Source organism: Aquarana catesbeiana, linkage group LG05 (genome assembly GCF_042186555.1).
Source record: "Aquarana catesbeiana isolate 2022-GZ linkage group LG05, ASM4218655v1, whole genome shotgun sequence".
NCBI lineage: Eukaryota > Metazoa > Chordata > Amphibia > Anura > Ranidae > Aquarana > Aquarana catesbeiana.
Genome location: NC_133328.1, coordinates 499,319,548 through 499,345,533, shown reverse-complemented (window position 1 = coordinate 499,345,533; position 25,986 = coordinate 499,319,548). Strand labels below are relative to the sequence as shown.

Here is a 25,986-nt window from a genome sequence, read left to right as displayed (position 1 = left end):
CTCTGCTCCATACAGGAGCCCTGCGGTTTTTGCACCTCAACAACAGAAGAACGGGGTCGGTACGCTTGACCTTAAGTGGTTGTAAACCCTTACAGACCACTTTTACCTACAGGTAAGCCTAGATAACCTCTTGCTGCCGAGCGTACGCAGATGTGCGTACTCGGCTTTCGGGGGTTATACCGGGATGATGCCCGCAGCTGCAGGCATCATCCCGGTACTGTTTTTTAGAACCAGGAATTGGCTTTCCAGTGATAACAACCGATGCGGCTAAAAGCCGCTCGGCTGTTATACTGGAACACCACCTATTACTGTCACAAGGGATGTTTACATTCCTTGTGACCGCAATAAAAGTGTCAAAAATGTTTCTTTTTTTAAAAACAATTTATTAATATTAAAATAAATAAGAAAAAAAAACATTTTTAAAGCGCCCCCGTCACCGCGAGCTCGCGCAGCAAAGAAAATGCATACGGAAATCGCGCCCACATATGTAAACGGTGTTCAAATCACACATGTGAGGTATTGCCGCGAGCGACAGCAATAATTCTAGCACTAGACCTCTGTAACTCAAACCTGGTAACCGTAAAAAAAAATTTAAAGCGTTGCCTATGGAGATTTTTAGGTACCGTAGTTTGTCGCCATTCCATGAGTGCGTGCAATTATAAAGCATGACATGTTTGGTATCTATTTACTCAGCGTAACATCATCTTTCACATTATACAAAAAAATTGAGCTAACTTTACTGTTTCATTTTTTTTAAATTCATGAAAGCGTCCCTTTCCCAAAAAGTTGCGTTTAAAACACTGCTGCACAAATACCGTGTGACATAAAATGTTGCAACAATTGCCATTTCTTTATCATACATCACGGGACACAGAGCACCATAATAATGACTATGTGGGTTATACGCTTACCTTTAGGTGATTGGACACTGGCAACCAATAGTAAGACTGTTCCTCCCATATAACCCCTCCCACACCGGAAGGACCTCAGTTTTTTCGCCAGTGTCTTGAAGGTGATGGTCATGGATATTGAAGCTCTTCAGTTTCTTCAAAGAATGTCCCACTGTGGACGTTATAATCGGATCCATTCGGATGGCTTACTAAAGCTAAAGTGGATGGTACCCGAACCTCGGCTCAAGAACGAGGTGTTGCTTGTAATGTGTCTTTTTTAGGCGCTGGACCCTTGTTAAAAGTTGGTATTTCTGGTCTACTTTGCCCAAGAAAACCACAAAGGGTGCTTTACAGGTCCAGGGGTGTGGACCCCAATATATGGGGGACCCGGTCCCTGAAGGTCCTTAGAGGCGCTACCCGCCGTGATGGGGGAAGATTGGGCCTGGCAAGACAGGCCCTGCTGCATGGGATGGTAAGTACTCCCCTTTGGGGTTCTTATATATATACGTATACGTATATATGTATTTCCCCCTTTTTGTTTTAAAAAAAAAAAAATTGCCAGAGTAGCCTGATCCGGTGTATGGGGTTACAGAGGCCGGTTGGCGCGCATTTTAAAAAAAATTAGCGTGCGCGCCGCGTTTCCACCGCGCGCGCCGCCGGCGTGTGCGTGCGCCGCTGCGGTCCACGTCACGGCTTCGCGTGTGTCAGGACGCGCGGGGCGCCGTGCGGTGGGCGGATCGCCGGCCACTGATCCGCGCGCTCGCTTCCATGCTAAGGTTTTTTTAAGCATGGAGCTCAGGGCGTGCGCGTGGAAGAGGCAGAGCGAGCGGTGGGCACGTGAGTCGGATGGTCTTGGACACTACGGTGACAGGTTAAAGACTGGTTGCAATTTGTGGGGAGTACTCGTTTATTTCTCGTGTGTAAGCTATGTCTTCCAAAAAATGAGGAACAGGGAACAAGGCAAGCCCAGGGGTAAGAGTCCCTCCACAAAATGCAGGAGACCAACCCTATATTGATGCGGCCTCAGTTTTTACTGAAGGACCTGTGGTTTCTGACCTACCTGAGCCATTGCACTTAGTGCCAGTGGCATAGTAGGCACTACCGATGTGCCTGCCTAGGCTTATGTTACAAAGGATGATTTGGCATCTGCCTTAGCAGGTCTTGAAGGCAAAATAGCTGGCATGATTGCCTCTGTAACACAGGGGGAAGGAAGCGTAATAGATCTCCCTCCCCCGGGCCTGGGCCAAGTGGTGAGTCACTAGAGCCCCAGGACTCTTATAGCCAAATGAGTCCAGGTAACCTGGAACCAGAATGGGCAGATGATCCAGAGGAGGTGGTCATGAAGGACCAGGAGGTAGGAGAGGCTGAAGATTCCTCGGCTGAGGACTCTGGCTCTGAAGAGCCAATTTCAGCCTCCCATTGCCAAAAATTGTTTATCCAATCTCTAATGGAGATGGTACGAATTGGGTTTAAATTACCCCCGGTTCAGGAGTCTGCACTCTCCTGTTCCACTCTGGGATCTTTGCGGCATAAACAAATTTCCCAAGCCTTTCCCTTGCATCCGTTGCTGGAGCAGGTGATTTATGCAGACTGGGAGCATCCTGACAGAATATACTTACCTCCCAAAAGGTTTTCTATTTTATACCCTATGGAGGAAAAGTTCAGGAAGAAATGGAGCACACCTTTGGTAGACGCTGCCATATCTTCTGTAAATAAAAATTTAACCTGTCCAGTGGATAATGCCCAGGTTTTCAAGGATCCGGCTGATAAGAAGCTAGAGTCCTTATTAAAAAGCCTCCTTCTCGGTTGCCAGTGCAGCAGTTCAGCCTGCTGTTGCAGTCATTGGGATTTGTCAATCCCTAAAGGATCGTTTTAAGAGGTTAGTGAAGAACATACCTTGCCAGGAGGAATCTGCTCAGAGATCCCTCATGCCTTGTGTTTTGCGGTTGGCGCTTTAAAGGACTCAATCCAACAAATGTCTCGTTTTGCGTTACTATCAGTTCATATGCGCAGAGTATTGTGGCTAAAGAACTGGTGTGCTGAGACACCATGTAAAAGGCTACTTGCTGCGTTTCCATTTCATGGAGAGCTCTTGTTTAGCGAAGAGCTGGATAAATATATCCAAAAGATCTCTGGAGGAAAGAGCACTCTGCTTCCTATTAAAAAGAAGGGGAAGCAGCCTTCTTACAAAATTCCTAATCCCCCAGGGCCTGGTGCCTCTTCCTCTAAGCGGTATTGATGGCCTCAGCCGTCTGGGTTTAAAAGACCTCAGGGTCAGAAAAAACCCTGGACCCAAAAGCCATCCAAGCCCAACTCCAAATCTACCTTGTTAAGGGGCGCCCCCGCTCTCACGGGTGGGGGGCAGGCTTTGGCTGTTTTGGGAGGCCTGGGAAGAACTGGTTCAAGACAGATGGGTCATTTCCACTGTAAAATACGGTTACAAAATAGAGTTCCGGGAGTTTCCCCCGAACCGCTTTCTACACTCAAGGGTTCCCGCAGATCCGGACAAAAGAAGATGCCTACTTTTAGCTTTACACCATCTGCTGTTGCAGGGAGTAATTGTGTAGGTCCCGCGCGAGGAAAGATTCAAAGGGTTTTACTCAAACCTATTCACCGTGCCAAAACCAAATGGAAGTAAGGCCCATTTTGGACCTCAAGACTCTCAACTTCTTTGTAGACGTCCGATCTTTCCGTATGGAATCGGTTCGTTCAGTAATAAGGTCCCTGAGAAAGGGGGACTATCTGGCGTCCATAGATATCAAGGACGCATACCTTCATGTGCCGATCTTCGGTCCTCACCAAAGGTTCTTACGCTTCGCTGTAGAGGGCAGCCATTTCCAGTTTGTGGCACTGCCCTTCGGTCTTGCCATGGCTCCCAGGGTCTTCACAAAGATTCTGGCCCCAGTGTTGGCTTCCCTAAGATCTCTAGGGGTTTCCATAATAGGATATCTGGACGATCTACTTCTAAGAGAATGCTCTCGCCCTATGCTAGTTCTAAACATATCAAGAACAGTACAGGTTTTACAACGCCTAGGTTGGGTACTGAATTTGGACAAGTCAGCTCTTTGTCCGACCCAAGCCTTGGTATATCTGGGTCTGGTCTTCGACACTGCTCAAGAAAGAGTGTTTCTTCCGCCCTTAAAGGTCGCCTCCATAGTGGAGCTTGTACAGAAGGTGAAGAAAGATCCAACACCTTCTGTTCGGCTGTGCATGAGGTTATTGGGCAAGATGGTGTCGACTTTCAGCGCAGTGCCATATGCACAGTTCCACTCCAGAATGTTTCAGAACAGTATCCTGAAGGCGTGGGACAAGTCTGCTCGAACCTTGGATCAGCCTATGGTTCTATCTCTACACGTTCTATGGAGCCTATCTGGGGACAGACGCGTTAGTGGTTCCTTGGGATCAGTATTCCCTGATATATGCCTTCCCTCCGATCCAGATTCTGCCGCACTTACTGCGCAGGATACGGGAGGAACAGAAGCCGGTGATCTTAGTGGCCCAGGAGGTCATGGTATTGTGAAATTGGCAGTAGGGGACCCGTTTCCTTCCTTGCCGCTCAGACCTGTTGTCTCAAGGGCCAATATTCCATCCTTCTTTACGGTTGCTGAATTTGATGGCCTGGCTATTGAGACCAGACTATTGAAAGACCGTGGTATTATGGGTTCAGTCTTGTCCACTTTGATAAATACTAGAAAGTCAGTTTCTAGAGCTATCTATTACAGAGTATGGAACATTTTTTGGTGTGAGAAAAGGAAATGGAACCCTTGTAGGTATACGATTGGAAGAGTTCTTGCCTTTCTTCAAACAGGAGTAGACTTGCAGCCCGCCTTAGGGACAATTAAGGGACAGATTTATCGTTTTTTTTCCAGAGACCGATTGCATCCCATTTTTTGGTGCGAACCTTTGTGAAGGGAGTAACGCACATGAGGCCATCGCTTACACCACCTTTATGTCCTTGGAACCTAAATTTGGTGCTTTCAGCCTTACAGAGTCAGCCCTTTGAACCTATTAGGCATATTCCTTTTGTCCTATTGACCAGGAAGTTCGTTTTCTTAATAGCTATAACATCGGCTAGAAGGGTGTCAGAATTGGCCGCCCTTTCTTGCAAGGAACCTTTCATGGTTCTTCATCAGGACAGGGAGGTCATGCGTCCTTGTCCAGATTTTTTACCAAAGGTGGTTTCCAAATTTCATTTGAATCAGGATATCATTTTACCTTCCTTCTTTCCTAACCCTAAAACTAGGGAGGAAAGGTCGCTTCACTCACTGGATGTGGTGAGAGCGATAAAGGTTTACTTAGAAATGTCAGCTCCCTTTCGGAAAACTGACTGTTTTTTTGTCTTGCCTGAGGGTCCTAAAAGAGGACAGCCAGCAACAAGTTCATCTATATCCAGGTGGATTCGCCAGACTATTGTCCAGGCGTATAGGTTAAAGCGCAGGGTTCCACCCCGGGATTTAAGAGCACACTCCACTAGAGGGGTTAGTGCATCATGGGCAGTACTCCAGCAGGTGTCTATGGCTCAGGTTTGCAAAGCAGCTGTTTGGTCTTCAGTGCATACGTTCACCAGGTTTTACCAGGTGGATGTGAGATCTCAAAATGAGACTGGTTTTGCCAACAGCGTGTTGCAGGCTGCTTTATAATCTCAGATCCGTTGGGTCTAGGGATGATGTGCCCCCCCCCCAGATGCATTGCTTTAGGACATCCCACATAGTCATTATTATGGTGCTCTGTGTCCCGTGATGTACGATAAAGAAAAATGGATTTTTAAAACGGCTTACCTGTAAAATCCTTTTCTTGGAGTACATCACGGGACACAGAGGTCCCTCCCCTCTTTCTGGGATCGTCATTGCTTGCTACAAAACTGAGGTCCTTCCGGTGTGGGAGGGGTTATATGGGAGGAACCGTCTTACTATTGGTTGCCAGTGTCCAATCACCTAAAGGTAAGCGTATAACCCACATAGTCATTATTATGGTGCTCTGTGTCCCGTAATGTACTCCAAGAAAAGGATTTTACAGGTAAGCTGTTTTAAAAATCCATTTTTTATTCTCTAGATTCTTTGCTAAAAAAATATATATAATGTTTGGGGGCTCTAAGTAATTTTCTAGCAAAAAATACGGATTTTAACTTGTAAACACCAAATGTCAAAAATAGGCTTAGTCATGAAAGGGTTAAGGCTTACCTGTAGGTGCAAGAAATATCTCCCAAACCTACATGGTTTAGGAGATATTTGCAAAAGACAGGCACCGATGTCTACGGCAAATGCGCGTAGGTGCACTGAGCGTGCCGTTTCTAACGGCGATCATGCGCGGGAGTGACGTCATCGCGGCTCCGGCCAATCATAGTGCCGGAGCCGCGATATCCGGAAGGAAGATGGACGCTTCGTGGAAGAGGGGACAGCGGTGACATCGCAGGCTCCTGTGTCAAGTAAGTGACACATAATGGGCTAGTAGCCCATTATGCTTTACCTTTGCAGGGAAACAAAGAGGAAGTAAAATCCATCAGGGTTTACTTCCTCTTTAGCAGGGACCACTACTCTGTCGTGAGAGCTATCTGTCAAGGTGTTAGGGTGTACCCTAGATCTACTACTAGCTGTCCTAGCTGTCCACAAGTGACTTGCTGTCCACAAGTGACACCAGTAAAGTGATCAATGAAAAATCTGAAAATTGCACAGTGACGGACTGAAGGGGTTAACTAGGGGGCGATCGGGTGGCGAAATGTGTGCCTACGTGTACTGTCAGTGTAGTGTTGGTGCAACTCACTTTTAGATGTCCTTTCTCCGCGCTCTGGGCCCGAAAAGGATTCCAGGAGGGAAGATGACATCACTTCCTCTGCCTGTGTTTACATTTACAGGCAGAGGAAGCATTTTAATTTGTCAGAACCGATCAGCAGGTCCAGGCCAGAAATCACTGGCCTGGACCTGAAGACTGATCGGTTCTGTAACAAATCTGATCGCCGTGGGCACGGTGGAGGCTCGCGCCCCTGTCCAAGGGCGCGAGCGACGTACAGGTCCGTCGCTTCGCACAGGGCTGCCAACCTTCCACAGTGTATCTTCGTGAGCCATTCACTAAATTTAGAAGAGAAGCGGTTTAACCTTAAACTGCGTAGAGGGTTCTTTACTGTCAGAGCAGCTCTCCACAGCCTCAAGGAACAGCGTGTGGCACTGATAAACAGCAAGAGGCTGGCGGTGCGTCCCTCAAGTCAAACAAAATGCTGGGGAGGGAGCCCCCAAGGGACATGCTGTACTACACCCAGACGTTACAGGGGACAGGCAGCTCGGTTTCCATGCCTGCGCAAGCTCCGGCAAATGAGACAGAGGCAGGACAGTGTGCCAACTCTGGATGATATACTGCCTCTGGATGTTTCCCCAGACCCTACTCCTGACATTTGACATACCACAGGATGACACCCCACAGCCCACACTCACAGAAATCCTACGCGTGCTCCACAGGTGCACCACCTCAGTTGATGACCTGAAGGAGTGGATTGGGGGGCTCACGGAAACAGTCTCTCTCTTGAGACAAGACCTCCAAAAGATACAGGAGATGACCGCGGCTCTAGAAGGTAGGATCAGTGATCTGGAAAATCAACTACTGCCTCTCCCCAGAGACACCAGGGTAGCAATACAGCAATCCACATAGGTCAACGCTAAAACAGATGACATAGAAAACCGTTTCAGGCGGAACAACGTCTGCATTGTGGGGCTCCTTTAAAAAAATCGAGGGCCGGGATCCCACAGCATTCACAGAGCAAAGGCTTTAAGATATAATTGCAAAAGAGGCCTTCACCCCACTGTTTGCGGTTGAATGGGCCCATCATACACCACCTCGAGCCCCTTCCACCCGGCCTACCTGATAATACTCAGTCTGGCGTGGGAGAGAGGCTGTGTTCACTATAACGGGACTAAAATTTCTTTCTATTCTGATTTCTTGGCTGAAGTGTAATGAAAAAGATCAAAATTTGCAGTTGTGAAAAAATGTTTGCAGAAGCTCCAAGTAACCTATGCAATGCTATTTCTTGCCAAGCTGCGGATCACAGCCAGAGGGCAATCCACTTTCTTTGAATCTGTTTCCGATGCTGCGGCCTTGTTGGATCATAATGAACAGGACCTCCGACGCCAATGTGATGCCAACAGGGGAGACTGATATTTGGAGGGCCAATATACCCTAGCCGGTATAATACCTGCAATTAAATCTACAGTCTTCTGTTTCCAAAGCGGGATAAATTTGCCTGGTTCGTGCTTTAAACAACCTTTGTCACAATGCTAAGTACTATGCTCAGTACAATGCAAAAGTGTGTAGACCCTGCTTGCACACTTCCAGTACATTACTGAGTGCCTCAGTTGAAGGGGCACTCCTGTTGGTGCCCAGTTGGCACATGTTTACCCACTGGACAGACCCTAGGAGCCTCCTGCCAGGGAACTTGGCTATCTGTTTCCCACTTCTGCAGTGATGATTTAATATGTTCAATATGGCTACTACTCCAATAGTGTCATGGAATGTCAGAGGAGTGCATGACCCGTTAAAATGCACTATGATTAGCTCTTGTTTAAGGAAATGTCACCCGGCCATAATAGGCCTGCAGGAAACCCACCTCACAAGGGAAACGGTGAACAGCAAACAACAATAGAACAGTACTGACCCGGGCAATAACCTAACAGTTATCCTACATTGTCTTCCATCTTCCAACAGTCATCACCCATGATTGCCATGAGACCTAAAGGCATTGGAGCAATCTCATTTAAACAAGTTCTTTGGAACTCAGTGCCAGTGTATCAAGCCATGGGGCCCATAATTTGTCAAATTTACCAGGCCTCCCCTGTGTTGATATATGTACCGTTCAAGGATAAGGGTATTACCTATGTGTTGGATCCAGGATTTAACAGTAGGTGGAGTGTCGGATTTCCATCCCATAAGTATTGTTTTTACTTAGCTTAGAACAAAGCTCTAGACAGTCCTTATCTCTTCTGGAAATGCCTCCTCCAAAACTACTTTCTACGATACATTCAGTGAACATGTGTTAATGGACTGAAGGGCTTCCTCCCATTGATCATCCGTGACAGGGCCTAAGTCCCCCTCCCACTGAGCCTGCGCCTTCAAGGGATGATATTCTAAAAATGCATTGAGGAGCATAAGATAGCATTGGGAGATTATTCCCTTTGTCTCAGTAGCATTTTGAAGAAGATGAAAAATAGGGGTGGGCGATTGTACCCATTCTACTACATTACCCTGTGCTCTAACAGCGTGCTGCAGTTGCAAGTAGTAGAATAGCATGTTGGATGGCAATGCAAACTTGGTCTGCAGTTCTGAGAAAGACAGCAACTTCCCGTTATGTAAAACATGTTATTGTATTGTTTACATATGCAGAGCTCCGTTCAGTGTGTCTCCTTGCCAATTAGTGGGTGCCAGTGGTCATCCATTGGCAGAAGTCCTATGCGTGCCCCCCCTACCTAGAGGTGCAGAATCGCGCATATACAAGTGCTTCTGCACAGAGCGGTCGCCCTGTAGCAGTAAAGCTACATTTATTGGTTAATTGTAATATTTACTTCAAGGCATGGGGGTTAAATTTTTTAAGTGTGTACACATAATATATTTTTGGGTTTAGTTAATTTGCTGACAAAAAACATGCTTATGGGAAAGGAAAGTGAGAGAGAGATAAGATAATCACTGTGCTGCTTCTCCTTTTACTGGCCAGTCATAGGCTGCAGCGGGTTCAGCACGGCCTGGGCTCAGAGGAGTTGTGTTTAACTGTAGCTGGTCCTTAGACTTGAGGACATCTAATGGAAAAAAAACTGTGGGGAATCTGTATTGAAGGTGACTATTGCAAAAGCTGGCATTTAATATACAGTATATTTTACTTTATTGGTTTATTTGTGGCTGGAAACCTACTTTAATCCCTGATCAAGTGCCCTTTAATGTGTCAATATGTTTTTCAAAGGCACTACAGCATACCTTTCCAGATGGGGAACCTTCTGATGCAGAGAAGGATTTTTGGGAAATTGCTTCGATGGAATGCTACAGTCACCTGACAGAATGGCAGCCGTTGGAATACTGCTCTACTCTCAACATTGACAGTGCAAACCCCCCAGATCTCAATAAAATATGGAATGATCCTTTTCATCAGGTGGTGTTATACATAGTTCACTATCACATGTACAATATGGGCAGGAATGCTTTGGTATTTTTTTGTGACAATCTTTCATTTCATCTTTCATTGCAGGAAAATTATCTGCCTTACATGATCCGCAGTAAAGTAAAGTTGCTTCTTCATGGAAAGGATGACCAGTCTTTATTAACTTTTATTGATGAAGCCATGAAAGTGGAGCAGAGAAAAGTTTTGATGGAAACCTTGTACAGTCAGGAGATGAGTCTTCTCTACATAATGCAAGATGATTTTGACCGAGCTAAGTATTACATCAAAAATGGAATAGATGTCTTTATGCAGGTATGGACTTTGTTGTTTTTTGTTTTTTTTTTGCTGTTTGGAGAGTCTGCTATGTTCTCAAGTTCTGTTGCATTTTGTGTTTTGCTTTCTAGAACTATTCAAGCATTGATTCACTGATGTGTCAAAGCAGATTAACTGAGCTACAGTCAGTTCAGGCTCTCTCAGAAACTCAGGATTTTATTGAATTCATCCGTGTTCCAGGTACATGGTTTTCTGACTGTATTGCTGTTAGATATCAACTGATATTGCTTATAGACACAAGCCTGTCTCTTTGCCAGAAACTTAAAATGATTGTGAAGGTGACTTAAAAAAAAATAACAAACCTATCTATACTTACCTGCTCTGTCCTGCACAGAGCGGCCGGGAACCTCCTCTTTTTGGGTCCCCCGCCGGCGCTCCTGGCCCCTCCTCTCTGTCCATTGCTCCTGTGGGAAGCCGTTTCCCATGAGGGCACTCGTGCATGCTCGCACCCGAGCCCCGCTGCTGTGTCTGTTGGCTTTACAACCACTTTAAGTTTAAGCTATTTACAAAAATAAATAAAACCACACTAAATTAGGTAAACTATACGGTCAATAAAAAATAGAGTTCTTATCCTCCGTGGATCTCTGCAATTCAAGCTTGGTCTTTATTTCTTCAGCTCCCCTACCCTGCATTGGAGTAGTCTAGTTTTTCACATAGGAAATCTGCTATTATTTACTTGATTAGGAAGTAATTGGTTCCTACTATCCACATCAAACCGTATAGAAATTTTCAGGCAGGTCATAAATTATGCGATTATCTGAACTTGTTCTCCCGGCGGGGGAGCCATCCCTGCCTGAGGAAGGCAATGATTATTGCTAGCATCTATGACTGCTGGCAATAATCGCACGCTAGAAATTAAACATGCTGGTTGTACCCGAGTTGATCGATCAACTTGGGTACAATCAGCCTTCCCATAGATGGTTCAAATCTCAGCCGGTCCCTGCTGCACCGGCCAAGATTTAAACCATCTATGGCCGGCTTTAATTTGGTAAACTCCCCTGGACAGTTTTGATTTTGATTATTTTGGTTTATACAGTGGCTAAATAGAATTAATCTTGAAACACTTTTAGCATTACACTTTAGTGTTACACTTGAAGTGATTGTAAGGGTTTTTATTTTTTTTAAATAAAAACTTATCATACTTACCTCCACTGTGCAGCTCGTGCCAGAACATATTAAGAAAGGTGCCTTTGTGTTTCTCTGCATGTATTGGTAGCCTGTCTTGCTTAACCACTTACTGCTCGGCCTATAGCAAAATGACGGCCGGGCGGTGGTTCAGTTATCCTGACTGGGCGTTATATGACGTCCATCAAGATAACAGCCGCCGCGCACCCAGTCTGACACACCGCTACACCGATCTTGGTAAAGAGCCTCTGGCGGAGGCTCTTTACCACGTGATCAGCCGCGTCCAATCATGGCTGGTCACGATGTCAACAGGAGCTGTTGATCGGCTTTTCCTCACTTGCGTCTGACAGACGCGAGTAGAGGAGAGCCGATTGGCAGCTCTCCTGACAGGGAGGGTCAGCCCCCCCTCTGATGCTCACACTAGACCACCAGGGAAGCTGCCAGGACCACCAGGGAAGGGGGCAACATGTGGATGGCCAGGTATGTACACCATGGCCATCCACATGTGCAAATTATGCCCAATCAGTGCCCACAAATGGGCACTGACTGGCACCATTATATAAAATGTAACATCAGTGATGCCCAGCAATGCCACCTATCAGTGCCACCCACAAGTGCCCATCAGTGCCGCCTATGAGTGCCCATCAGTGCCGCATACCAGTGCCACCTATCAGTACCACCTCATTGGTACCACCTCATCAGTGCCCATCTTTGCCTCCTTATCAGTGCCCGTCATTGAAGAAGAAAACATACTTATTTACAAAATTTTTTAACAGAAACAAAGAAACGTTTTTTTTTTTTCAAAATTTTCAGTCTGTTTTTATTTGTTGCGCAAAAAATAACGCAGAGGTGATATAATACCACCAAAAGAAAGCTCTATTTGTGGGAACAAAATGGTAAAAAATTTGTTTGGGTACAGTGTTGTATGACCGCGCAATTGTCATTCAATGTGTGACAGCGCTCAAAGCTGAAAATTGGCCTGGGCGGGAAGGTGTTCAAGTGCCTGGTATTGAAGTGGTTAATAAAGAATCCTTAAAAAACAAAAAAGATTAATAATTATTGTATACATTCAACTTCAACATTTTTTTTTTTGCACTGTCCTTAACCGGTTCCCTTTGTATTTGCCGCCGTGCCATTGCGTGCATGCCGGCCGGGAGCTCCATGAGTCGAGTCGCGGGTACCGCGGACTCGATCGCCGCGGGGATACCCGCGATCGCCTCACGAAGAGGACAAACGAGGAGATGCTGATGTAAACACCTTTTCCCTGTTCTGCCTAGTGACAGTGTCTCTGATCTCTGCTCCCTGTCATCGGGAGCAGAGATCAGTGACATGTCACAGCTAGCCCATCCCCCCTACAGTTAGAATCACTCCCTAGTACTGACTTAACCCCTCCCCGCCCCCTAGTGGTTAACCCCTTCCCTGCCAGTGTCATTTACACAGGAATCAGTGCATTTGTATAGCACTGATTGCTGTATAAATGACAATGGTCCCAAAAATGTGTCAAAAATGCCTGATGTGTCCGCCATAATGTCGCAGTCACGATAAAAATCGCTGATCGCCGCCATTACTAGTCCGACCGCACAATTGTCAGTTAAAGCAACACAGTGCCGAATCGCAAAAAAGGCACTGGTCAGAAAGGGGGTAAATTCTTCTTCTGCTGAAGTGGTCAAAACAATGAATTATAATATCACTGCATGTGATCAGTATGTGGGTACAGAATATTTCTCTTTTATCATCTTCTCTAATGTTCCTGTTTCCATAATAATAGTAATATACCCAAACAATTATTCAGCATCAATAATGTGTGAAGTGTGGTGTTCAATTTTTAAAAACTATTGCTTAATTGCAATTTTATTTTATGCAATAATATTATAGGCAACTTGGCATCTTTGCCTGCACTGAAAAGGTTGCTTAAGCTTTGGAAGAGTAGATACCCAGATGATAAAATGGACTCCATGAACATTTGGGATGACATCATTACTAACAGGTAGAGATATCTAGTTGCATATTATTTTATACACGGAAAAGTAATTCTGAAATCTAGTACCCCTGGTATAAATAATTTGAACCATCTCTCTGTATGTACATGATTTTGTTTTCAGGTGTTTTTTCCTTGATAAGATCCAAGAAAAACTTTCTATTCAGCATATGGATGAAAGTATGGAAATAGATAATAAAGGAGATGACAGCGAGGCTATGGAAGTAGACAAGAAAGAAGATGTCAGCTTTTTGATGAAAGAATGTAAATTTGTAATGAAAATGAAAATGGTGAACAGCGCCAGAAAACAGGTAATATTGTGGTACTACAACATCTGTCATAATAAATGTAATGTATAAAAAAAACTATTGTTTGTGTAGTTGCGCTGGCCCTTTAAATCAAACAGGTATGTTGTTATACCAATGGTTTACCATAAAAAAAAACATATTTGTATAAACGAAAAAAGTCCCACGACAAAAATAACTTATATGGTATCAGAAAAAAGTCCAAGTGAATTTATCTTCCGTGCTGAACAAATGGTGACTTCCAAAACAATCGTGCTGTGATTGACCACCACCATCCAATCAATATCCTTACCAAAAAGCAGTAGTAAACAAGCCTGTATGTAGCCTTTCTGTAGTCTTCCTTGTGGGTAAATGGATATGTCTCCACCAAAGATCCCAGACCACTCAATCCTCCAATTAATATATTTCTCAAAAGACAAATATGGCCATCATTGAGCAAAATGCCATACTTTAATAGTTTAAAAGATCATACAAAAGATTTACACTCACATGTATGTATGCCTGTAGGCACTGAGTCTCTCCAGCTTTCCTGTATTGGCCAGTGATGGCTGTATATTACTAGGAGCCAGCTTGTGGTTCAAGCCTCGTTTTCAGTGCGGTACATTCGGCAAGAAATGACGTCAGTGTCGCACAACCAGCCTCAATGTGTTTGCATGAATAATGCGTCATCAGGAAGCTTTTTGTTTTTTAAAGCGCCCCTGTGCCCTTGTGCTTGCACACGGAAGCAAACGCATACGTATGTCATACCCCATATGTAAATAGTGTTCGAACCACACATGTGAGGTATCGCCGCAAACGTTCGAGCGAGAGCAATAATTGTAGCACAAGACCTCCTCTGTAACTCCAAACTGGTAACCTGTAAAAAAAAGTTAAAGTGTCACCTATGGAGATTTTTAAGTATTGAAATTTGGCACCATTCCATGAGTGTGCACAATTTTAAAGTGTTACATGTTAGGTATCTATAAAAAAATTGGGGTACAGATTGTGTTTTGTTTTTTTTTTTTTAATCATTAAAATGTATTTTGTTCCCTAAAATTGCTGCGCAAATACCGTTTGACATAACGAATTGCAACGATCACCATTTTATTTGCTAGAGTCTCTGCTAAAAAATATATGAATATATATATTATATGTTTGGGGGTTCTGAGTTATTTTATAGCAAAACAATTATGATTTTAACATGTAGGAGAGAAGTGTCAGAATTGGCCCGGTATGGAAATGGTTAAACACCTTTAGAAGGAAGGTGGAATGGACACAGAACGGGGGCTGTCTCAAACAAATGTAATTCCTGTGATGAATATTTTATTTAAAGTGGTTGTAAACCTCAGACATAAAATATGAACAAAATATATCCCTCTATAGTTTGTGTCTCAGTTAAGAGCACTAAGTGTCATTTCTGTCTGCTGCCTCCTTCCTGTGCTATCAGCACAGTCACTTCAGACAAGTTTTCCTGACACCATGAGAAAAATGGTGATGGGAGGGTGCTCCAGCAGATTAACAGTTTCAGCTCTGTTTATGTCTGAAGTGGGGGTTGTTCCTTCCCTCCAATCAGCTAACTTCAGCTCCCCGCCCCCTTTTTTCTGAAGTCTCAGACAGGTTGATAAATGCTTGACTTTGAACGAATGTAGAGAAGACTGCAGATAAACAGGTACAACTTATGTTGGAGGATTTGTTTTATATGTGTATCACCTGAGACCAGTCACTTCCCTGGGTATATGTAAGTTTACCACTTTAATCAGAATTACCTCCTATCATTCTGGCTTTTGCCTTTTCTACCAGACAGTGCAATGTTTATTCTATTTTTAAAGCTTCATTCTCTAAAATGTAGCTACTTTTTTTTACAGAACAACTTTTCTGTTGCAATGAAGCTTTTGAAAGAACTTCACCGTGAGTCTAAAACGAATGAAGATTGGTTGATAAAATGGGTTCACAGCTACTGTAACTACAGTCACAGCCGTAGCCAGAGCCAAAGCTGTCCTGAGCAGATACTTACTGTACTAAAAACGATCTCCTTACTTGGTAAGAACTGTGCTATGTGGCATAGCGTTATACAAAAGATATGTAGGTAGACTTTGTGTTTAAAGATGAACTCCAGGCAGATCATTAATAAACATATAGTAGGGTTGCACCGATACCATTTTTTACTGCCGAGTACGAGTGTCGATACTTTGGGTCAAGTACTCGCTGATATCGAGTATCAAAATCTTTGTGGGGCAATTTGAGCCCATAGAAAATAAAAGAGCTCAAATCGCACTACAAATAATCGCATGAGCTTTGAACAGGAATGTGGTGCGATTCCTGTCTGAATCGCATTTGGTTTCTGGCTTCTGTGGGAACCCAGGCTGATATCACCAAACCAAGCCTGAGTTCACACAGGAGTGGTGCGAGAAACCACACTGCATTCCTGTTCGAATCGCGTGCTATTCTTTGCAGTGCAATTTGAGCCCTTTCATGTTATACGAACTCAAATTGCACTGCAAAAGTATCGGTTTCGCGTATCGGAGCATTTTCACAAGTACTCGTGAAAATACTCTGTATCAGCACTGATACCAATACCGGTATTGGTGCAACCCTAATAACTAGCTAATCCTATTACTTGTTTTTAGTTTTGGGCTCCTGCTCCATCCTGTTAAAAGCCAAACTCTACTTACATCTCCACATTGTAGCGCTGTCCCGCCGATCCTCTTCAAGAGAATAGTGTCCTTCTACCCATTTCCTGTGAGCCCAGCATGCTGTTGGCACACTTCTTAGAGGAGCATCTTCACGCAATCTGGGCTCACACGCTATAATGTGCATTCCTTAGTGCAAATGAATGCCTGCCAATGCCAAGAAAGAATGTGGAAGGACCCCCAATGTCACTGGGTTGTCTAAGAATGCAAGAAAAGGGTATGTATATGGAGTGTTGTCACTTCAAGTGATTGAAAAGCTTAATTTCTTTCTCTTACATCACGGGACACAGAGCCTCAGTAATTACTGATGGGTTATATAGGGTATCACTAGGTGATTGGACACTGGCACACCCTAAACAGGAATTTCAACCCCCTATATAATCCCTCCCCTTACAGAGATACCTCAGTTTTTTCGCCAGTGTCTTAGGTGTTGGACGTGTAAAGATGTCCTGTGCTGAGCTCCAAAGGGAATATCCTATATCCTATACTGGGGCAAGCCAGGCGAACCGGATCCATTTAAAAGTGTCCTTTCTAGGCCGAATTGGATGGTACCTGTAACGCTTCTCTTTTTAGAGAGCTGGACCCCGCATTTCAGAATTTGGTTTTTCTAGCCTTATTCTTGGCTGGGTGCTTTACAGGCCCAGAACTGCGGATCCCCCTATCCATAGGGGGCCCCAGTCTCTGAAGGTTTTCCAAACGGAGTCCACCGTGAGAGGTGAAGATTGGGTCTGTATAACAGAACCCTGCAGCTGGATAAGGTAAGGGAGATTCCACAGAATTTTTTAATTCTAGTAGGTTTCTCCTTTAAGTAAATGTATGCTATGCCTATTGTCGCCACCGGGGGCTGCCAAGAGCACATACCTTCACATGCTTGATTGTCAGTCTCAGTGTTCACGCTGCACAGCTCCTCCAGCCGAGCTCCAGGTAGGATGGGATGGGGGGCTCTTCCTGCAGGGATATTTCCCCCAAGATTAGGGGAGGCCGCAGTGGTCTGTGAGGCGGTAGTATACCGCACTATCGCCGCCACCACCGCCATTACCATGTGGCAGACCCCATCATCTGCCAGCCTCTCTCCTTCCTCCTCCATCCCAGCCTCCCCTCCATGCTTGCCCCGGAGGGTCGGCTCTCGCGGGAAAGCGCACGTTTTCTGAAAAAAACGGGGGGGTGGTCAGAGGAGGGGGGGGCGGAGCGTCAGCGCGACTTCCGGCGTGCTTAGACGCCCACATCGCCGGCTGCACAGGCTATAAGAAGCACACTTTTCAGGTGCACACAGCCTATGGAGGGACACAGAGCTGACGGTCGCATGTAAGGTGGGACACAGGTATTCTCCTAGGCAGCATTTACTAAGAAACACTTGACTGGGCATTGGTAGCAGTGGCAGTTGCTGGACTACATCGCTCAGCAGTCAGTGTTTCATTTTTGTGATACCTCCACCTTGTTTGCTTTGCACTATGGGTAGAAGAGGTACAAATACCCCAAAAACCAGAGGCTCTAGGGGATCTCCCTCAGGCTCTGAGGACCCCCCTTCTGCAGCACCTTCCCCCCCCTGAAGGACCTGGGATGGCTGCCCAGAGAGAGCCATTGGGGTCAGGAGCTGCATCTGCTTCTGGCACTTCAGCCCCTGTATACATTACGCAGGAGGTTTTTTCCTCAACCATTAATGGACTAGAGGAAAGATTAATGGCCTTAATCACATCTTCACTCAGTGGAAGAAAACGCACTAGGTCTTCCTCTGTTACCCAGGACCCTCAGGCAGAGGAACTCTGGGGGAAAAAGGAGAAGAATCCCTTTCAGAGGATCGGGATGGGACTGATGATTCCTCCTCTGAGGAATCAAGTGGAGAAGGGCCCTCTTCAGCTTCTCAGGATGAGAAGGTCTTAGTGCAGATCCTTGCTGGATTGGTCCACTCCACATTTAAGTTACCCGTATCTGAGTCAGTTAAAGAACCCTCTTCTTCTTTGGGGTCACTGAAGCCTCCTCAAACAACACATGCTTTTCCTGTTCATAATTTGCTGGAAAAGCTCATTTATTCTGAGTGGGATCACCCAGATAAACGTTTTTTTTCCGCCTAAAAAGTTTTCAACACTTTATCCTATGGAAGAAAAGTTTATAAAGATGTGGGGGATACCGGCCGTTGACGCCGCCATTTCCTCTGTAAATAAAAGTCTGACTTGTCCTGTAGACAATGCTCAGGGATCCTGTTGATAAAAAAATTTAATCCCTGTTGAAGGATATTTTCTCCTTAGGTTCAGTAGCTCAACCTGCAGTGGCAGCGATTGGAGTCTGTCAATACTTAAGAGACCATGTTAAGCAGGTCCTTAAAGTTATACCTGAACAGCAGGCCCAGGGGTTGGCTAACCTTCCAGCGGCCTTATGTTTTGCTGTTGACGCCATCAGAGATTCTATCATCCAAACCTCTCGTCTTTCACTTGGGTTGGTGCATATGCGTAGAATCTTATGGTTGAAAAATTGGTCAGCCAAAGCACCATGTAAGAAACTTCTGTCTGGATTTCCATTTGGTGGTGCAAGGCTGTTTGGAGAGGATTTGGACAATTATATCCAAAAGATCTCCAGTGGGAAAAGCACTCTTATAAGAAAAGGAGTAAGCGTCCCTCTCTCAAACGGGCTCTTTCCCCAGTGCCAGGAGCATCAGCCTCCAGGCAGTCGCGAATACATTTCAGAGTCGACCCCAGGGACAAAAGAAGTCATGGGGGAAGAAGCCTACTAGACAAGACGCTAAAGCCTCTTTATGAAGGAGCGCCCCCGCTCGCTCGGGTGGGGGGAAGACTGCTACGGTTCTCAAAGCTCTGGCAGGAGGATTTCCAGGACAGATGGGTGATCTCCATGGTAACTCTAGGTTACATACTGGAGTTCCAAGAATTCCCCTCTTCTCGTTTCCTCAGATCAAGTGTCCCCAGAGATCCAGAGAAAAAGCAGTTGCTCCTTATAGCATTAGAGTGACTATTGTCGCAAAAAGTCCTCATGGTGGTTCCCACGAAAGATCAAGGATTGGGATTTTATTCCAACCTTTTTACGGTACAATAACCAAATGGATATGTCAGACACATTCTGGATTTAAAGGATCTGAATCGATGCCTAAGGATTCGATCCTTTCGCATGGAATCAATTCGGTCAGTAGTCTCCATCCTACAGGAAGGAGAATTTCTGGCATCAATAGACATCAGAGATGCGTATCTGCATGTACCCATTTTTCCTGCTCATCAAAAGTACTTGCGCTTCAAAATAGAAGGGCGCCATTTTCAGTTTGGGGCTCTGCCTTTCGGGCTAGCCACTGCACCTACAAAGATCTTGGCTCCTCCTCTGGCCAGATTAAGGGCTCAAGGTATAAGTGTCATAGCATACCTAGACGACCTGCTCTTGATAGACTGGTCGGTAGCCTGTTTGAGCGGGAACTTGACGACCACAGTCAACTACCTGGAACACCTAGGTTGGATTCTCAACCTAGAAAAGTCTTTCTTAAAACCAGTAAGTAGACTGGAGTATTTGGGTCTGGTCATAGATACAAGCCAAGAGAAGGTATTTTTACCTCAGGCAAAGATCACTGCCTTAAGAGAGCTGATTCTGGTAGTCAGGACCAAAAAGGGTCCTTCTGTCCGCCTTTGTATGAGGCTGCTGGGAAAGATGGTAGCTTCATTCGAAGCAGTTCCCTATGCTCAGTTTCATTCAAGACTACTGCAGCACAGTATCCTGTCGGCCTGGAACAAGAAGGTTCAGGCATTAGATTTTCCGATGCACCTGTCTCGTGCAGTGCGTCAGAGCCTCAGTTGGTGGTTTAATACCCGAAAGCCTGCAGAAAGGGAAATTCTTTCTACCGGTTACCTGGATGGTGGTAACAACGGATGCCAGTCTTTCGGGTTGGGGAGCAGTTCTGGAACAGTCTGCGGTCCAAGGGGAATGGTCCAAAACCGAGAGGACCTTACCCATAAACATTCTGGAGATCCGTGCGGCATATCTAGCCCTAAAGGCCTGGACTCTCAGGCTACAGGGTTGCCCGGTCAGGATCCAGTCCGACAATGCCACAGCAGTGGCTTATATCAATCATCAAGGAGGCACCAGGAGTCGGGCAGCTCAGAGAGAAGTCAACCAGATTTTAGTCTGGGCAGAAAAACATGTGCCATGCATATCGGCAGTTTTCATTCCAGGGATAGAGAACTGGCAGGCGCCAACGGTTATTCCCAGGGGAATGGTCTCTTCAACCCGACGTCTTTTGGGCCATATGCCAAAGATGGGGGGTTCCAGATGTAGATCTCTTTGCATCCAGATTCAACAAAAAGATCGACAAGTTTGTGGCAAGAACAAAGGATCCTCTTGCATGCAGGACAGATGCGTTGGTGATTCCGTGGCATCGGTTCTCACTGATTTATGCATTCCCTCCCATTCTACTACTGCCACGACTCCTTCGCAGGATCAGGCAGGAAAAGAAGTCAGTACTTCTGGTGGCCCCAGCTTGGCCCAGGAGAGCTTGGTATACAGAAATAGTAAGGATGACAGTAGGTTCCCCGTGGACCCTACCATCACGTCCAGACCTGTTATTTCAAGGTCCAGTGTTCCATCCTGCCTTACAAACTCTAAATTTGACGGTTTGGCTATTGAAACCCACGTTCTGAAGAGTCGTGTGCTTTCAGGTCCTGTGATTTCTACCTTAATCAATGCAAGGTCGCCAGCTTCCAGAGTGATTTATCATAGAGTCTGGAAAGCTTATGTATCCTGGTGTGAATCCAGGGGTTGGCATCCCAGAAAATATGTAATAGGTAGAATTCTTGACTTTCTACAAATGGGATTAGAAATGAAGCTGGCCTTGAGTACCATCAAGGGCCAGGTCTCGGCATTATCAGTATTATTTCAACGGCCACTTGCTTCACATTCTTTGGTCTGAAACTTTATGCAGGGGGTGACGCATCTTAATCCTCCGGTTAAGGCGCCCCTAAACCCCTGGGACTTGAATTTGGTTCTGTCAGTTTTACAGAAACAGCCTTTTGAACCAATACGTCAAATTCCCTTGGTCTCGTTGACAAGAAAGTTAATTTTTCTGGTAGCCATTTCTTCTGCTCGAAGAGTATCAGAATTAGCAGCTCTTTCCTGTAAAGAGCCTTATTTAATTATACACAAGGATAGAGTGGTATTGCGCCCTCATCCTAGCTTTCTACCGAAAGTGGTTTCAGATTTTCATCTAAACCAAGATATTGTTCTGCCTTCCTTTTTTCCAGATCCCTGTTCTACGGAAGAAAGGTCACTACATTCTTTGGATGTAGTAAGAGCAGTCAAGGCTTATCTGGAAGCAACTGCTCAAATTCGCAAAATGGATGTTTTGTTCGTACTGCCAGAAGGTCCCAATAGAGGACAGGCAGCGTCAAAATCTACCATTTCTAAATGGATTCGACAAATGATTATTCAAGCTTACGGTTTGAAACAGAAAATTCCTCCTTTTCAGATCAAGGCACACTCCACAAGGGCTATTAGTGCTTCTTGGGCGGTGCATCACCAGGCCTCTATGGCTCAAATCTGCAAGGCCGCAACCTGGTCTTCAGTCCATACATTCACCAAATTTTATCAGGTGGATGTGGGAAGGCATGAGGATATCGCCTTTGGGCGTAGTGTGCTGCAGGCAGCAGTACGAGGTCCTCAGGTCTGATCACACCCTACGTTGTGTGGTCCCCTCCCCTCAGGTAGCATTGCTCTGGGACGTCCCATCAGTAATTACTGAGGCTCTGTGTCCCGTGATGTACGAGAAAAAAAATAGGATTTTTTATAACAGCTTACCTGTAAAATCCTTTTCTTTTGATGTACATCATGGGACACAGAGGTCCCGCCCCTCTTCTAATACACTTATATTGCTTTTCTATAAAACTGAGGTATACCTGTAAGGGGAGGGATTATATAGGGGGCTTAACTTCCTGTTTAGGGTGTGCCAGTGTCCAATCACTTAGTGATACCCTATATAACCCATCAGTAATTACTGAGGCTCTGTGTCCCGTGATGTACGTCAAAAGAAAAGGATTTTACAGGTAAGCTGTTATAAAAAAATCCTATTATTAAAAAAAATGTTTTTAAATAATAAACATGTTAACTTACCTCCTCTGTGCAAGTGTTTTGCACAGAGTGGCCCAATCCTTCTCTTCTGGGTTCCCCCCGCAGTGCTCCTGGCTCCTCCTCTTCTCGAGTGCCCCCACAGAGTGCCACTTTCTATGGGGACACTCGTGTGGGCGCGCTCCCGAGTCCCGTTGCGCATCCATTGACACAGACAGCAGGACTCGGCCCTGGCTCCCATGTCACTGGATTTGATTGACAGCAGCAGGAGCCAATGGCTTCTGCTGCTATCAATCTATCCAATGAGGACCCGAGACAGCGGCTGGAGCTGCTGTGCTCGTCACTGGAACAATGGGGCTCAGGTAAGAAAATGGGGGGTCTGGGGGGTTGCTGAAGCACAAAAGGTTTTTCACCTAATGCATAGAATGCATTAAGGTGAAAAACCGTGAGGGTTTATATAACCCCTTTCATGTCATTAGGATGTACCCGTATGTCCTCATGTTAAAGTGGTTATACCAAGATCATGGCTGCAGCTTACCCCAGATATCTCAGTAAAGAATACATGCTGTTTATCCCTTTGGATAGCAATAAAGTTGATCCAAAAAATAAAAAAAAAGAAAGGGACCGTGTAAAATATAAAATAAATACAATTTTAAAGTGCCCTTGTCCCCCTGTGCTCACGCGCAAATGCGAACGTACATGTAGGGTCCCAAACATGTACGGAAATGGTGATTGCCTCACACATGTGAGGTATCGTCACGAATCTCAGCATGAGAGTAATATTTCCAGTGCCACACCTCCTGTTTATCTCCAAACTAGTAAAACGTGAAGGCTTTTAAAGTGTCGCCTATGGATAATTTAATGTACTGTAGTTTGTCGTTATTCCACAGGCGTGAGCAATTTTAAAACGTTAACATTTAATATGTTAGGTATCTAATTACGTGTTTGTGTGCATTAAAGTTCATTAGTGTATTTTTTTAAATGTTGTCTACTGTATATACTGTATACAGTAATGACTAAAAAGTATAACTAGTTAACAGTGCCACCAAGAAGATACCATCCCTATCTAGGGTCCCTCGGTGGTATGCCAGAAAGGCTGACCTCCAATATTCATCCATGAACTTGAGTGTAATTACCCCCAAACAATTCTTATTCCTACTTAGAGGAAGGGGGAATAGCTCAGTTGTTCATTGAGGCCAGGTTTTTACAAGCCTTAAGATTATATATCCATCTCAATCTTTTCTGCAGGATCATTTTGTCAAAGTGACCTTCACACGGGTGGAGGTGTACCCTATACAAAGCTGTAAAGTATAATCCTCCTGTACTATATCCATGATATTTGGCGATGTGGTAAGCCAAGAGGCTCACCCAGTCTCCATTGGAGAAATCCTCCACATGATCTCTGATGCGTTGCCAGAACGTTTCCTTAGTTTTGCCTATATAGAAGGCTTTACAGGGACATCTTAACAGGTATATGATTTTGTTTGACTTTCTGGCGTAGAAATAGTGGGAGAAATAAAAAGATTAAAAATAGTCAATGTTGATTGAGAGAGTTTAGTTTTGCTTTAAGACTTGGTATTTGTTCATAACTGATAAAGAGTATGAGAAGAGAGCTAATGGTAGATAAAGGCCCCTTTCACACTGATCTACTGCAATTTCCTGCATGCAGGACTTTTGGTACGTTTTTAGAAAATGCACCAAAACTGCCGGATCTAATAGAAGTCCATGGTAAAACGCGAGTAACCAGTATGAAAACCAAGGGTACACTGTGCTGTGGGGAACCACAGAAGATCAGTGTAAAAGGGGCCTTAGGAAAAAAGCAGAATGTCAGAAAGGGCCCCTAGGAGAGAAAGTTTCAGATCAAATAACGTCTATCTGATTTGTTCTTGAGAGTAAAAAAATGACTGATCATAGTGATTGGAAAAACTTTGAATCAAGCTCACAATTCAAGACACTATAGTCAACTTGATTAGCAATGTCCCTTCCAAGTGCTGAGTGTCAGGATCTGACTGGTGTTATCACATGACCAGTCCACATGATCAGTCCTTGTGTTACATTTAGAGAGAAACATCAGTCAGTCACATGAGCAGCACTTTATCTTTCTAAGGCTTCATGTACACTCTGCTTACATACAGATGATACTCAAAAAATTTGAATATCGTGCAAAAGTTCATTTATTTCACTAATGCAACTTAAAAGGTGAAACTAATATATGAGACTCATTACATGCAAAGCAAGATAGTTCAAGCCGTGATTTGTCATAATTGTGATGATTATGGCTTACAGCTCATGAAAACCCCAAATCCACAATCTCAGAAAATTAGAATATTACATGCAATCAATAGAACAAGGATTGTACATAGAACAATATCGGACCTCTGAAAAGAATAAGCATGCATATGTACACAGTACTTGATTTGGGCCCCTTTTGCAGCAATTACTGCCTCAATGCGGCGTGGCATGGAAGCTATCAGCCTGTGGCACTGCTGAGGTGTTATGGAAGACCAGGATGCTTCAATAGCGGCCTTCAGCTCTTCTGCATTGTTCGGTCTCATGTCTCTCATCTTTCTCTTGGCAATGCCACATAGATTCTCTATGGGGTTCAGGTCAGGTGAGTTTGCTGGCCAATCAAGCACAGTAATCCCACGGTCATTGAACCAGGTTTTGGTGCTTTTGGCAGTGTGGGCAGGTGCCAAGTCCTGCTGGAAAATCAAGTCACCATCCCCATAGAGCTTGTCTGCTGAAGTAAACATGAAGTGCTCCAAAATCTCCTTGTAGACGGCTGCGTTGACCCTGGACTTAATGAAGCACAGTGGACCAACACCAGCAGATGACATGGCTCCCCAAATCAACACAGACTGTGGAAACTTCACACTGGACTTCAAGCATCTTGCAGTGTGTGTCTCTCCATTCTTCCTCCATACTCTGGGTCCTTGGTTTCCAAATGAGATGCAAAATTTGCTCTCATCAGAAAAGAGGGCTTTGGACCACTGAGCAACAGACCAGGTCTGTTTTTCTTTAGCCCAGGTAAGACACTTCTGACGTTGTTTGTTCAGGAGATGCTTGACAAGAGGAATACGACATCTGAAGCCCATGTCCAGGATCCATCTGTGTGTGGTGGCTCTTGATGCACTGACTCCAGCCTCAGTCCACTCCTTGTGAAAGTCCCCAACACTTTTGAATGGCCTTTTCCTGACAATCCTCTCCAGGCTGCGGTCATTCCTGCTGTTTGTGCACCTTTTTCTTCCACACTTTTCCCTTCCACATATCTTTCTATTAATGTGCTTTGATACAGCACTTTGGGAACATCCAACTTCTTTTGCAGTTACCTTTTGAGACTTTCCCTCCTTATGGAGGGTGTCAATGATGGTTTTCTGCACAACCGTCAGGTCAGCATCAGGACCATTTAAAGCCTTGGGAACCCTTTGCAGGTGTTATGGCTTAATTAGCTGATTAGAGTGGGACACTTTGAGCCTAGAATATTGCACCTTTTCACAGTATTCAAATT

At 44.9% G+C, this 25,986-nt stretch overlaps 1 protein-coding gene across 2 annotated transcripts in view; it reads left to right on the top strand.

Moving 5' to 3' along the window:
* PRKDC (protein kinase, DNA-activated, catalytic subunit) overlaps positions 1 to 25,986 on the top strand; it is a 712,087-nt gene that overhangs the window by 511,980 nt on the left and 174,121 nt on the right. For both annotated transcript variants that reach the window (XR_012244521.1, XM_073631567.1), the window contains exons 65-70: positions 9,826 to 10,011; positions 10,108 to 10,332; positions 10,425 to 10,533; positions 13,354 to 13,465; positions 13,581 to 13,767; positions 15,606 to 15,780. Coding sequence is in view for 1 of the 2 variants with exons in the window: in XM_073631567.1 (XP_073487668.1) it covers positions 9,826 to 10,011; positions 10,108 to 10,332; positions 10,425 to 10,533; positions 13,354 to 13,465; positions 13,581 to 13,767; positions 15,606 to 15,780 (994 nt within the window). In the remaining variant the exon portion in view is untranslated. The remainder of the gene's footprint in view (positions 1 to 9,825; positions 10,012 to 10,107; positions 10,333 to 10,424; positions 10,534 to 13,353; positions 13,466 to 13,580; positions 13,768 to 15,605; positions 15,781 to 25,986) is intronic.